Genomic DNA, 11,394 nt, shown 5'->3' with positions numbered 1-11,394 from the left:
GGGGTGGGGGCGTGTTATTCACTTTGCTGAGAGTCTTGCTGCCTAAAGGGACTATAAGAAACTTGGGATCAGGTCCTTATTTCATAATTTGGTCCACCAGGTATGGCTTTGTTGGTCCTCTGTTCTCTGGGCAAGGTCTTGGGAAGAGCAGGGTGTAGGTGTCTCTCTGGTTTGGGGAGGTCGACCAAAGCCCCCACTCTGTCCTCGCATGCTCACCACACAGTCTGCGTTCTGGGTCAGCCTCTTGAGCGTGAGCAGTGAGTTGTAGGGCTGGACCACCACATCGCTCATCTCGTCCTGGTTGGGAAACACCGAGTATGTCTGCACCAGCTTCTTGGGGTACCTGGGGATAAGGAAGAGGGAAAGGGGAAGGTGACATAGTGAATTGGAAGGACTCCCATCACTGCCCATCTCTATCTTTAAACAGGGGCCATTCCTTTCCAAGTGCCACCAACATCTTATAGAAAAGGGGTGAGGGCAGAACTGAGTCTTCAGAGCCCAGAAGCCAAAAAAAGATAAGCCTAAAGCATCAAACCTCGTAGGTCCCCTTCTCCCCCTAGGCAAACCCCCCTCCTGGGAGTTACTGCTTCCAAGATGTTCCCTGGGTGGCCAGGCTCTGTTCCTACCTATGACTCAAAGGTGGTAGTGGTAGGCCTTCCAGTCCGAAAGAAAAAAGCGATAAAAAGGAAAGATATTACCCAGGGAAACAGGGCTAATGCCCTCTCCCCAAACACAGGCTTACCTGTCATTCAGTCGCTCTAAGAGGTAGGAACCCAGGCCAGAACCGGTGCCCCCAGCGATGGAATGACACAGCACGAAGCCCTGCAAGGGAGGGATGGAGAGGCAGTCTCCAGGGATCTGGCGGAGAGGCTTCAGGCTTGTGTCATTCCCCACTCCTAACACGCTAATGTGTCAAGGCTTCCTCTATGTCCATCCAGACTGAGGCTCCTTGAGAAGGAAGGAGCTGATGCCATCCAGATTAGGATCTCCTTGTCCTGAGGACAAGGACTGTACCTTATTTACCTCACTATCTCACATCTCATACTCAATGGAAGAGTTTTGAATTGAATTGCCCCCATCACACATCTGATCAGGCTACCTCCTGACCTTTCCCCAGCACTTTTCAGCTTCCTCCCCACCCCCACCCCCCAGGGGGGCAGCCTCACCTCTAGGCTGTCACTTCCATCTGCTTCCCGGTCTATGATGTCAAAGATGTCTTCATGGATTTTCTCACCCTGTATAGAGACATGAGGAGGGAGGATGAGGATGAAGTTTCTGGAGAGCATCTCTTTTCAGCACCAATAATTCTACTCTAGGACACTGCTGCCACCTCAGAGGGCTATGGCCCTCCCCCCCAGAAATGCTACTTTGCAAATGGTTTGCACAAAGTTTGCATAAACCTCTCTCTGGCTGTCCCTCTTATCAGGGTAATCCCCTTGTCTCTTATTTATTGTCAGTGCGGTCAAATCCCCAGACTGCTTGTGCCTGCCTTGCCCCAGGAAGGGAACATCAAGAATCTCTGGGATGGCCACCTGGATACCTGGGAGAATCCGCTGGCCCAGTTGTTGCCAGCTCCTCCTCCATGCTCTGACAGGTAGATGTTCTCTGGGTTATAGAGCTTGGCATAGGGGGAATTGAGGATGGAATGGATCACCCGCGGTTCCAGGTCCAGCAGCACCGCCCTGGGGATGTAGTGCTCATCATCTGCCTGTCAAGGGGAGTCCAGGATCGGGCCCAATAAGCTCGGGCTCACCCAGTCCTCCAGTCCTCCCAACTCTGGCTCCTGCATGCCCTCCCTCTTCAAGCCAGCCGCCCTGGCTCCTTTTCCCAGCAGGTTTCCCAGTACCAAGCCCTTCGTTTCAGGCCCCCTGGGCCATTGCCGACCCTGGCTAAGTCGCTGGGGGCACCTGGTAGAAAAAGACGTCCTTGCGGTCAGTGCCTTCGGTGGCGAACTCCTCCACGATGCCCTCGGGGCTGATACCATGCTCGGCGCACAGCTGTTTCCAGAACTCGAACCCAACTGGGGGGAGAGGAGAGACGCCTGGATCTGCTAGAGCCGTGAGGCCTCAGGAGCCCAGGGTGAGGCTCAGAGGCTGTCACTCTCAGAGGGTGGGCCCAAGAGTCTGGGAGCCGTGACAGCCGGGGGCTGGAGGCAGGGCTCTCGGTCTGGGGTCCGGGACTTGGTTCATCATGCGCAGTAGGGCAGGGGGTTCATGGAAGGGAAAGGGGGGGCTGGAGGATGCGAAGCACTCGGGTGGGACCCGAAGGGGCAGAACCGGAGACTGGCTGGGCCCGGCGATCGTTCGCTCACTCTGGTTGCCGCACTGGCCCAGTTGCAGGGTGATGATCTCCCGGGGCATTGCTTTTCAGACGAGGGCGCGCCAGCCCGTCCGGGCCCAGCAGGAGTCACAGCAGGGACTAATGCCTGGCAGCCGGACGCGCAGGACGTGGGGAGCGCGCGCTCTCTTCGGCTTTTGACGCGGATGCTCAGACTGCGCGTGTGCAGTGCGGGCCTCCCCTCGGCCGGCGGCCGCGGAGCCCAACCTGGGCATCTTCTCCCCCACAGCAGCTGCAGCTGGAATTCCGCACAGGCGCAGAGTGAGGCCACGCCCCCTCCTGCCCACCCACCCCCAGCTCCGCGTCTGCGTAGTGAGACTTGCCAGGCCGCGGGGTAACGACTGGGTGTGGGGGAGGGGAGGGGAGGGGAGGGGAGGGTAGGGGCGATCCAGGTGTCTGGAGTCAGCCGCGCTTTACAGGTAGGTGAGCGGCTCTGCCCGCTCTGCTAGGTAGAGGGGCTGAATTCAAGCCAATTTTCTTCTTTTAAATTTCTATTTTTAAATTAAATGTACCTAACAAAATTTACCATTTTAACCATTTTTAACTACAATTCTGTGGGATTAAGTACATACACATTCTGCAACTGTCACCACCATTCATCTCCAGAACTGTCACCTTCCCAAGCTGAAACTGTACCCCTTGAACAGTAACCCCGCCCCCATCGCCATTCTACTTTGTCTCTATGAATTTGACTACTCTAAGTAACTCATAAAAGTGGAATCACACCGTTTCGTCCTTTTGTGTCTGTCTAATTTCATTTAGCATAATGTCATCAAGGTTAGTCCATGTTACAGAATATATCAGAATTTTATTCCTTGTTAAGGCTGTATAATATTCTGTTGTATGCATATACCACATTTTGTGTTTAATCCATCCATCCATGGACACTGGAGTCGCTTCCACCTATTGGCTATTGTGAATAATGCTGCTATGAACGTGGGTGTACAAATACCTGTTTGACTGCCTACTTTCAATTCTTCTGGGTATATACCCAGAAGCGGAATTGCTGGATCGGATAATTCTGTGTTTACTTTTTTTGAGGAATTGCCATACCATTTTCCACAGTGGCTGCACCATTTTACATTCCCACCGGCAATGCACAAGAGTTCCAAATTCTCCACATCCTTGCCAACACTTGTTACTTAAAAAAGAAAAAAGTAGACATCTTAATGAATGTGAAGTGGTATCTCATTGTGGTTTCTATTTTATTTTAAATTAAAAATTTTTTTAAATATACAAGCATGATTTTGTATTTTTACTATGTATTTTTTTGTTTTGAAATTTTACATAAATGGTATCAGAGTGTGATATCCTTTTGTAACCTGTTTTTTTTCACCCTACATTAGATTTTGTGATTTAGCCATGTTGACACATGTAGATTTATTTCATTCCTTTTAACTACTTCAAAGTATTTCATTGGATGACTAAAACCAGTCTATTCTATTTTCACACAGGGCCAGTTAGATTGTTTCCACTATTCTCTCTTACATCAAGTAAGTACAGGACTCGTCCACTTGTGAATGTGAAGGAAAATATCTCTACCAAGAGCTTGTGCAGCTTCAACTTTACAAGGTTTGGCATATTTTTTCCTAGATGGTTGTACCAATTTACACTTTTACTAGCAACATAATTCACATTTCTCTATACGCAGTTCCACACGGGTTATCAGATCTTAATTTTTGTCAATCCCACAGATGCTCAGTGGGATCTCATGGTTGTAACTTCCAGTTATGATCACAAGTAAAGTTGATTCCATTTTCTTTTGTAACTGACCTTCTGGAATTGCCTGTTCATTTCCTTTGCCCATTTTTTTTTTTCTATTGAGCTGTTTCTCTTAGACATTTTAAGATATTCTACGAATTTTTTTGGTTGTATGGGTTGCAAATATTATGGGGTCTATGGCTTGTCTTTACACTTTGCGTGTGATGTCTTTTGCCTTAGCGACGATTTTCATTTTAACGTAAAGTTATCCATCTCTTCATTTACATTTTGCACGTTTTAGACCTTGTTAAAGGAACTGTCCCTTCTCCCACTATTATAAAGCTGTCCTTCTGTGTTTTCTTCCCAAAGCCCCATAGTAGTTTTGCTTGTTCCCTGTAGGTCTTCAGTGCATCTGGAACTTATTTGGAGGCCTGCTGTAAGATAGGGATCTACTTTATCTTTTCCATATGGATGGCCAACTGTCTCTGAACCAATTATGGCAGCGTCGGTGCAGTCCGCCCTCACCCCCACCCCAAACTTCCAAGCACCCGCTCCGACCTGGGCCGGCTTCTGGCCGCTCTTCCGCTCAGTTGGGCTGTCGGTCTGTCCCCGTCTGGAGAGCTTTCTCTGGGAGCCGTTGCAGAGGCGCTGGTGAAAGCACCACGGCCTAGAGTCATGCTCAGACGAGGTGTTTTTTTGGTTTCTTTTTTGTTGTTGTTGTTGTTGTTGTTTTCTCTCTCTCTCTCTTTTTTCAAAAGAGAACTCGGCCGCCTTCCAGCTGCGGCCGCCAAGAATCTTCAGGGCTTCTTTAGAAGGCTCTGGCTCGCCCCACGCCTGCCCCCTCCCAGGCTCAGTTTCCCTCCCCTCACCCCATCGGGCCTCCCCGCCCGCTCCCTCCAGCTCCCGCCGGCCTGTCGGAAGGGCTCGAGCGACCTCCAGGAGGGTCTGCAGCCCAGCCTTTTCAGGGAGGATCTGGCTGCTCCCTTTGAAGTTTGAGGGTGGGGTCGGAGCTCCTCCTTCAGCCCCGAAGCTCCCCTCCCCCAACAGATCCGCTCCTTGGGGCTGCCTGTCTTCAGAGGCTTAGCCAGGCCCCTCTCCGAGTCTGCCCAGGTGAAGTGGAAGGCTTCTGAGGTGGGGGTGAACTTGCCAGCCCTCCCCTCCTTGTGACTCTGGAACGGCTGTTTGCTTCCTTTAAAATAAGCTGAAAGCAGTTTATGAACACTTGTGAAACGCGAGACTTTAATTTCAGCCTTTTCTTGATTTATTTAATAACAGTGCCTTGCTCCTCCTTCTAGTTTCCCAGAAGTGGGAAAGCTTCCTTCAAGTCTTAGTTTATAGGCAAACAGGTTAGAACGTGTGAATTTCTCTGAGTTGGAGAAGTTGCAGTGTAAGTTTTCTCTAAGAAGCCATCTCTGACAAGCTAGAGGCTCCTCCAAGTCTGTAGAAATGGGTTGGAAACTGAGATGCTTGTGTACGTTAGCAGAGCTGAACATAAATCCTCCCAGTTATTAGCAGGCTGTGCTTTCCGTTTCTGCTGAGAACTGACCTGTCTATCTGGGTTAAATGAGATGATGCATGCGCACTTAGCACAGTGCCTGACATAGTCAAGGCTCAACAAATATTAGCTGCTGTTATTATCACGAGATGCAACTGGAACTCAGGTATAGCTTGGCAGCTGCTGCTACAGATGAAAATCTTATTCAGAGTAAAAACAAAATGAGTGATTGCTTTAAATACATTTGAAAAAATTAAAACCTTATTACTTTGTGATGATCCTACAGATTCAGTTTCAGATCTGACTTCTGTTGAGGTTGAACAGAAGGCCCAGGTTCATGGTCCTTCTCATAGGGTCTCAAGTTCATTACCCATGGCTTGATTATTGAGTGTTGAGTTTAATTTGCTTGGCTCCATATTCTCTGATCCAGGTTATGATAATGTAATGGGAGGTGCCATTCTTTTGTCTGAGGCCTTGGTTTGTGTCTGATAATAAGTGTAGCATTTGTCAACTAACAAGTTTGTATATGTCCTAAGCATTTATTGAACATTCCAGGTTGAATAAGACATAATTTTGACTTTTTTTTTTTTTTTTTTTTTGCCTCACCTTGCGGCACGAGGGATCTTAGTTCTACACCCAGGGATTGAACCTGGGCCCTCAGCAGTGAAAGCACAGGGTCCTAACCACTGGACCGCCAGGGAATTCCCAATAAGACATTATTTTGGATGCACCTTCGTCTCTGGCCTTTCCTGGATGCCTGGCCCGCAGTATGCCAGGAGCATGGGTATCTTGGGAAGTAAGGAGGCAGAGGTGTGACATTTGGAAATGAGGTTGTGTCTCAGGGACTGGGAGATTTCGGGTCTTGAGACTGGGATCGTAGGACCCCAGGGACTTTAACTTTCAAAACGAAGCCAAGGAAAAAAATTAAACAATGAAGGCAGAGAGCTGAAGCTCTTTATGTGAAAGGAGTTACGCTAAATTCGTATTTGGTTATGAAATAGAACAAAACTGGCTATTTTGTTCTGTATTGTTTTCTCAAGGAATAGGAAAAAGAAAATAAGCCTGAAGGTAATCCTATTTGCCAATTATTTGCTCATTCTTTTATTATGCACCTATACTACGCAGGGCACACTAATATGAGCTGGGGAAATAGAGGTAACAGACCCAAGCGCTCATGAACTTGTGGAGGAGATAAACTCACAGCAAGGTTGGTATGTAGACAGTGCAGAGTTGGGGGCTTAACTTGAGGGTAGAGGCAGGGAGAGGCCAGAGAACTGGCGAAGACTTTTTGGAGGAGGTGGTACCTGGCCTATCTTGAATGTCTGGTAGGAATTAGGCAGGTGGAGAAAGTGGGGGTGGGGGAGTGGGGGGGTGGATACAAATCAATAAGAAGAAAACAAACACTCAGAAAAAAATGGATAAAAGGAATAGATGGTTCATGATTAGTAAAAAATATATAAAAAGATGCTCAGTCTCACTACTAATCAGAAAAACACACGTTTAGGGACTTCCCTGGTGGCGCAGTGGTTAAGAATCCTCCCTGGTCCGGGGAGGGTCCGGGAAGATCCCACATGCCGCAGAGCACCTAAGCCCATGCGCCACAACTACTGAGCCTGTGCTCTAGAGCCCGCGAGCCACAACTACTGAGCCCATGCACCGCAGCTACTGAAGCCCACGCACCTAGAGCCCGTGCTCTGCAACAAGAGAAGCCACCGTAATGAGCAGCCCGCGCACCGCAACGAAGAGTAGCCCCCACTCGCTGCAACTAGAGAAAGCCTACACACAGCAACAAAGACCCAACACAGCCAAAAAATAAATAAATAAAAATAAATAAATTTATTTTAAAAAAAGAAAAAGAAAAACACACATTTAAGGCAAAAAATTATATGAGCAAAAATTTTAAAGATTGACAATATCTAGTGTTGATGAAGATTCTGAGAAATGGGTGCTTTTATACACTATTTCTGTATACTATTAGTGGTAGTATAAATGGATACATTCTGGAGGTAAACTGGCAGAATTATCCATATGTCCATCAATAGAGGTATAGTTAAATAAACTACTCTTAGCCCTACTAAGGAATATAAAGGAGCCATTTGTAAGAAAGATAAGGTAGGGACTTCCCTGGTGGTCCAGTGGGTAAGACTCCACGCTTCCAATGCAGGGGGCCTGGGATCGATCCCTGGTCGGGGAACTAGATCACGCATGCATGCCACAACTAAGAAGCCCACATGCCACAACTAAGAAGCCCGCATGCCACAACTAAAGATCCCACACGCCCGCCGCAATGAAGATCCCTTGTGTGCAACTAAGACCCGGCACAGCCAAAAGAGACAAATATTAAAGAAAAAAAAAAGAAAGATAAGGTAGAGCTATCATTGGTGTGAAAAGGTGGCCAACCATGGCAGCTGACAAAAACAAGTTACAGAACAATAGGCACAGTCTCATTCCTTACGACAAATCAGAAACAGAAGTATTTTTTGAGTGTATGTGGAAGGAAAAAAAAGGTGTGTGTGTGTGTGTGTGTGTGTGTGTGTTGAGGGAGTTTATGGTGTGGAAGAAACGGCGTTTGTACAGTCCAGATGTGGGAGATGGCATGTTGAGTTTAGGGGGAACGAGGGAAATTTCATGTAGTGAACTGGAGAAGTCAGCAGGCACCAGACCTGGATGTGCCTTGAGGACTAGGAAGCCACTGAAGGATCCTGAACAGGGCTGGGACAGACTCAGATTTGCCTTTTAGAAAGATGCTTCTGGTATCAGCGAGACAGGCATGGAGTGGGGCAAGAGGCAAGGTTACCAGCCAGTCCTGAAATGAGGAGGGCCCTGCCTAAGGGACAGAATTTAGAGATACCGAGTGGAGAGAATCTACCGCAGTTCAAGATGACTGAATGTGTCATGGGGGTAAGGGAGAGGGAAGAGTCTGAGAGGACAGATTTCAATCTTGGGATGTTGGGTGAAGGTAGGGCCATGTACTGAGACGCAGGGAATTCAGGAGGAGTGTGTTTGCACAGGTTGAGTTCGAGAGGCCTGAAGAATATCCAGATGGAAGTCAGGGGCCAGTACACAACAGGGAATACACAGGCCTAGAGCTAAGGAGCAATGTCTAGGTGGAGAGTCGGCTGTACCCAAGTGGCAGTTAAAGCCATAGGCCTGAATAGGGTCACTCAGGGAGACCGCATGGTGTGGGATGGTCCTAGCTTGGAAGAGGACCGGAATAGAACCTGATAGAATACAACACCTAAGGGGTAGGAAGACTGTATTGCAAAGAAAAATGAAGGAGCAAGGAAAAGGGCAGAAGAAAAACTAGTGCATATCAGTGAGGTCTGATTGCCTACCCTCTTCATTCCTGGCAGAGCCCTGATTTTGTTCTGCATTCCACCTTTCCTCCAAGCAGCAGTAAATCCTGATTAATCCAAGCCAACTATGGTTATCACAGTTTCCTTGCCAGCGACTGATTTAGGAAGGCACATGTGATGCAATTCAGGTCAGTGAGATGTAAGGAAAGACTTCTGGGGTCTTCTGGGGAATGTCTCCTCACTGGATAAAAACAGATAGGAAGAGGGAATTCCCTGGCGGTCCAGTGGTTAGCTTTCGGCGCTTTCACTGCTGAGGCCCGAGTTCCGTCCCTGGTGGGGGAACTAAGATCCTGAAAGGTGCAAGGCGTGGCCAAAAAGAAAAGAAAGGAAGAGACACACTCTCTTCTTCCATTGCATGCTGGGGGGCTTCCCTGGTGGTGCGGTGGTTAAGAATTTACCTGCCAATACAGGGGACACGGGTTCAAGCCCTGGTCTGGGAAGATCCCACATGCCGTGGAGCAGCTAAGCCCGTGCTCCACACTACTGAGCCTGTACTCTAGAGCCTGTGAGCCACAACTGGTGAGCCCTCGTGCCACAACTACTGAAGCCTGCACGCCTAGAGCCCGTGCTCCGCAAGAGAAGTTCCCACTCGCCGCAACTAGAGAAAGCCCGCGTGCAGCAATGAAGACACAACGCAGCCAAAAATAAATAAATTAAAATAAATAAATTTTTTTAAAAAGGGGGGCTTCCCTGGTGGCGCAGTGGTTGGGAATCTGCCTGCCAATGCAGGGGACATGGGTTCGAGCCCTGGTCTGGGAAGATCCCACATGCCACGGAGCGGCTGGGCCCGTGTGTCACAGCTACTGAGCCTACGCGTCTGGAGCCTGTGCTCTGCAATGGGAGGGGCCGCGACAGTGAGAGGCCTGCGCACCGAGATGAAGAGTGGCCCCCGCTCGCCGCAACTGGAGAAAGCCCACGCATAGAAACGAAGACCCAACACAGTCAAAAATAAATAAATAATAAAGAAATTTATTTTTTTAAAAAGGAACACATGTTTGAGCCCTGCTCCGGGAAAATCCCACATGCCGCGGAGCAACTAAGCCCGTGCGCCACAACTACTGACCTGTGCTCTAGAGCCCGTGAGCCACAACTACTGAAGCCCACGCACCTAGAGCCCGTGCTCCCAACAAGAGAAGCCACTGCAATGAGAAGCCCGTGCACCTCGACGAAGACTAGCCCCCGCTCAACTAGAGAAAGCCCACGTGCGCAGCAATGAAGACCCAACGCAGCCAAAAATAAGTCAATAAAATAAATAAGTTTATTTTAAAAATTGCATGTTGGCACCTGGAACTGCAACAGTCATCTTTTAACTGTGCAGAGAGCATATTGAGGATAAGCCATTGTGCTGAGGGTGGTAGAGCAGAATGATGGAAGGCACCTGGATCCCTGATGATGCTGCTGAGCCATCAAATTAATCAGCCCTGGAGCTGCCTCATATCTGGACCTCTTAAAATGTGGGATATTTCCTTATAAGTTTAAATCTTTTTTTTTTTTTTTTTTTTTTTTTTTTTGCAGTTCGCGGGCCTCTCAGTGTTGCGACCTCTCCCGTTGCGGAGCACAGGCTCCGGACGCGCAGGCCCAGCGGCCATGGCTCACGGGCCCAGCCGCTCCGCGGCATGTGGGATCTTCCCGAGCCGGGGCACGAACCCGTGTCCCCTGCATCGGCAGGCGGACTCTCAACCACTGCGCCACCAGGGAAGCCCTAAATCTTTTAAAAAAATTTTTTTTTTTTACTTGCAGCTGGAGGCATGGCCGTAGGGAAGGATACTGCAGAAGCCTAGGAAGGAGAAATTTCCAAGGAGGAAATGATTTGACATCTGAGGCTGCAGGGAGACGGAGTAATATGGAGATAGAAAAGAGTCCTTCTAGTGTGGGGGAACACTGGTGACTTTGGTGAGGATAGTGACCCTGGGCTACGAGAATAAAAACTAGATTGCAAGAGGTTACTTACCCTTATACATAGTTGGCACTAATGAATCCTAAAATTAAGACGTGAATGAAAGATAAGGAGGTGGGCAGGGAGTATAGACTTTAAAACAGGGGCTTTAATCTGGGGCTCACTGATCCCCTCCAAGGGGTCTATGAATAGAATTCAGGGGAATCCATGAACTTGGATGAGAAGAAAATTACATTTTGATTTTTCACTCACCTCTAATTAAAATTTAGCCTTCCCTTCCATTATAACTGTAGGCATCACACTTCACTAGTATTAGCAGTGACTGTGAGTTTGTCACCTGTAAAAATCACAGCTATTTTTAGATCATATGACAGTTGATGCAGATGTTGCAAAATATTGTTTATAATCATCACTGCTTGCGAATATGGGAGTTATTAGACTCACGTCAAGATCTTATGTATTTATTTTCCTTTAAAAAATATTTATTGGGGCTTCCCTGGTGGCGCAGTGGTTGCGCGTCCGCCTGCCGATGCAGGGGAACCGGGTTCGCGCCCCGGTCTGGGAGGATCCCACGTGCCGCGGAGCGGCTGGGCCCGTGAGCCATGGCC

General features: G+C 48.5%; 1 protein-coding gene across 2 annotated transcripts; it reads right to left on the bottom strand.

Moving 5' to 3' along the window:
• Nucleotides 1–17: 17 nt before the first annotated feature.
• Nucleotides 18–2,626, bottom strand: LOC102995502 (tubulin gamma-2 chain). Of its 2 annotated transcripts, none has more exons than XM_028499078.2 (6): nt 2,312–2,626; nt 1,908–2,020; nt 1,541–1,708; nt 1,167–1,235; nt 743–822; nt 18–343 (listed from the first exon to the last, which is right to left on the bottom strand). In XM_028499078.2, the coding sequence occupies exons 1-6, from the start codon at nt 2,358–2,360 to the stop codon at nt 82–84; spliced, it is 741 nt and encodes a 246-aa protein (XP_028354879.1). In that variant the 5' UTR covers nt 2,361–2,626; the 3' UTR covers nt 18–81. The 2 variants fall into 2 exon arrangements, with proteins under 2 accessions (XP_028354879.1, XP_028354880.1); XM_028499079.2 differs by having other exon boundaries at nt 1,541–1,682.
• Nucleotides 2,627–11,394: the final 8,768 nt, after the last annotated feature.

The sequence above is a fragment of the Physeter macrocephalus genome, chromosome 14 (assembly GCF_002837175.3).
Source record: "Physeter macrocephalus isolate SW-GA chromosome 14, ASM283717v5, whole genome shotgun sequence".
Classification (NCBI taxonomy): domain Eukaryota; kingdom Metazoa; phylum Chordata; class Mammalia; order Artiodactyla; family Physeteridae; genus Physeter; species Physeter macrocephalus.
This window is presented reverse-complemented; position numbering and strand designations above follow the sequence as displayed.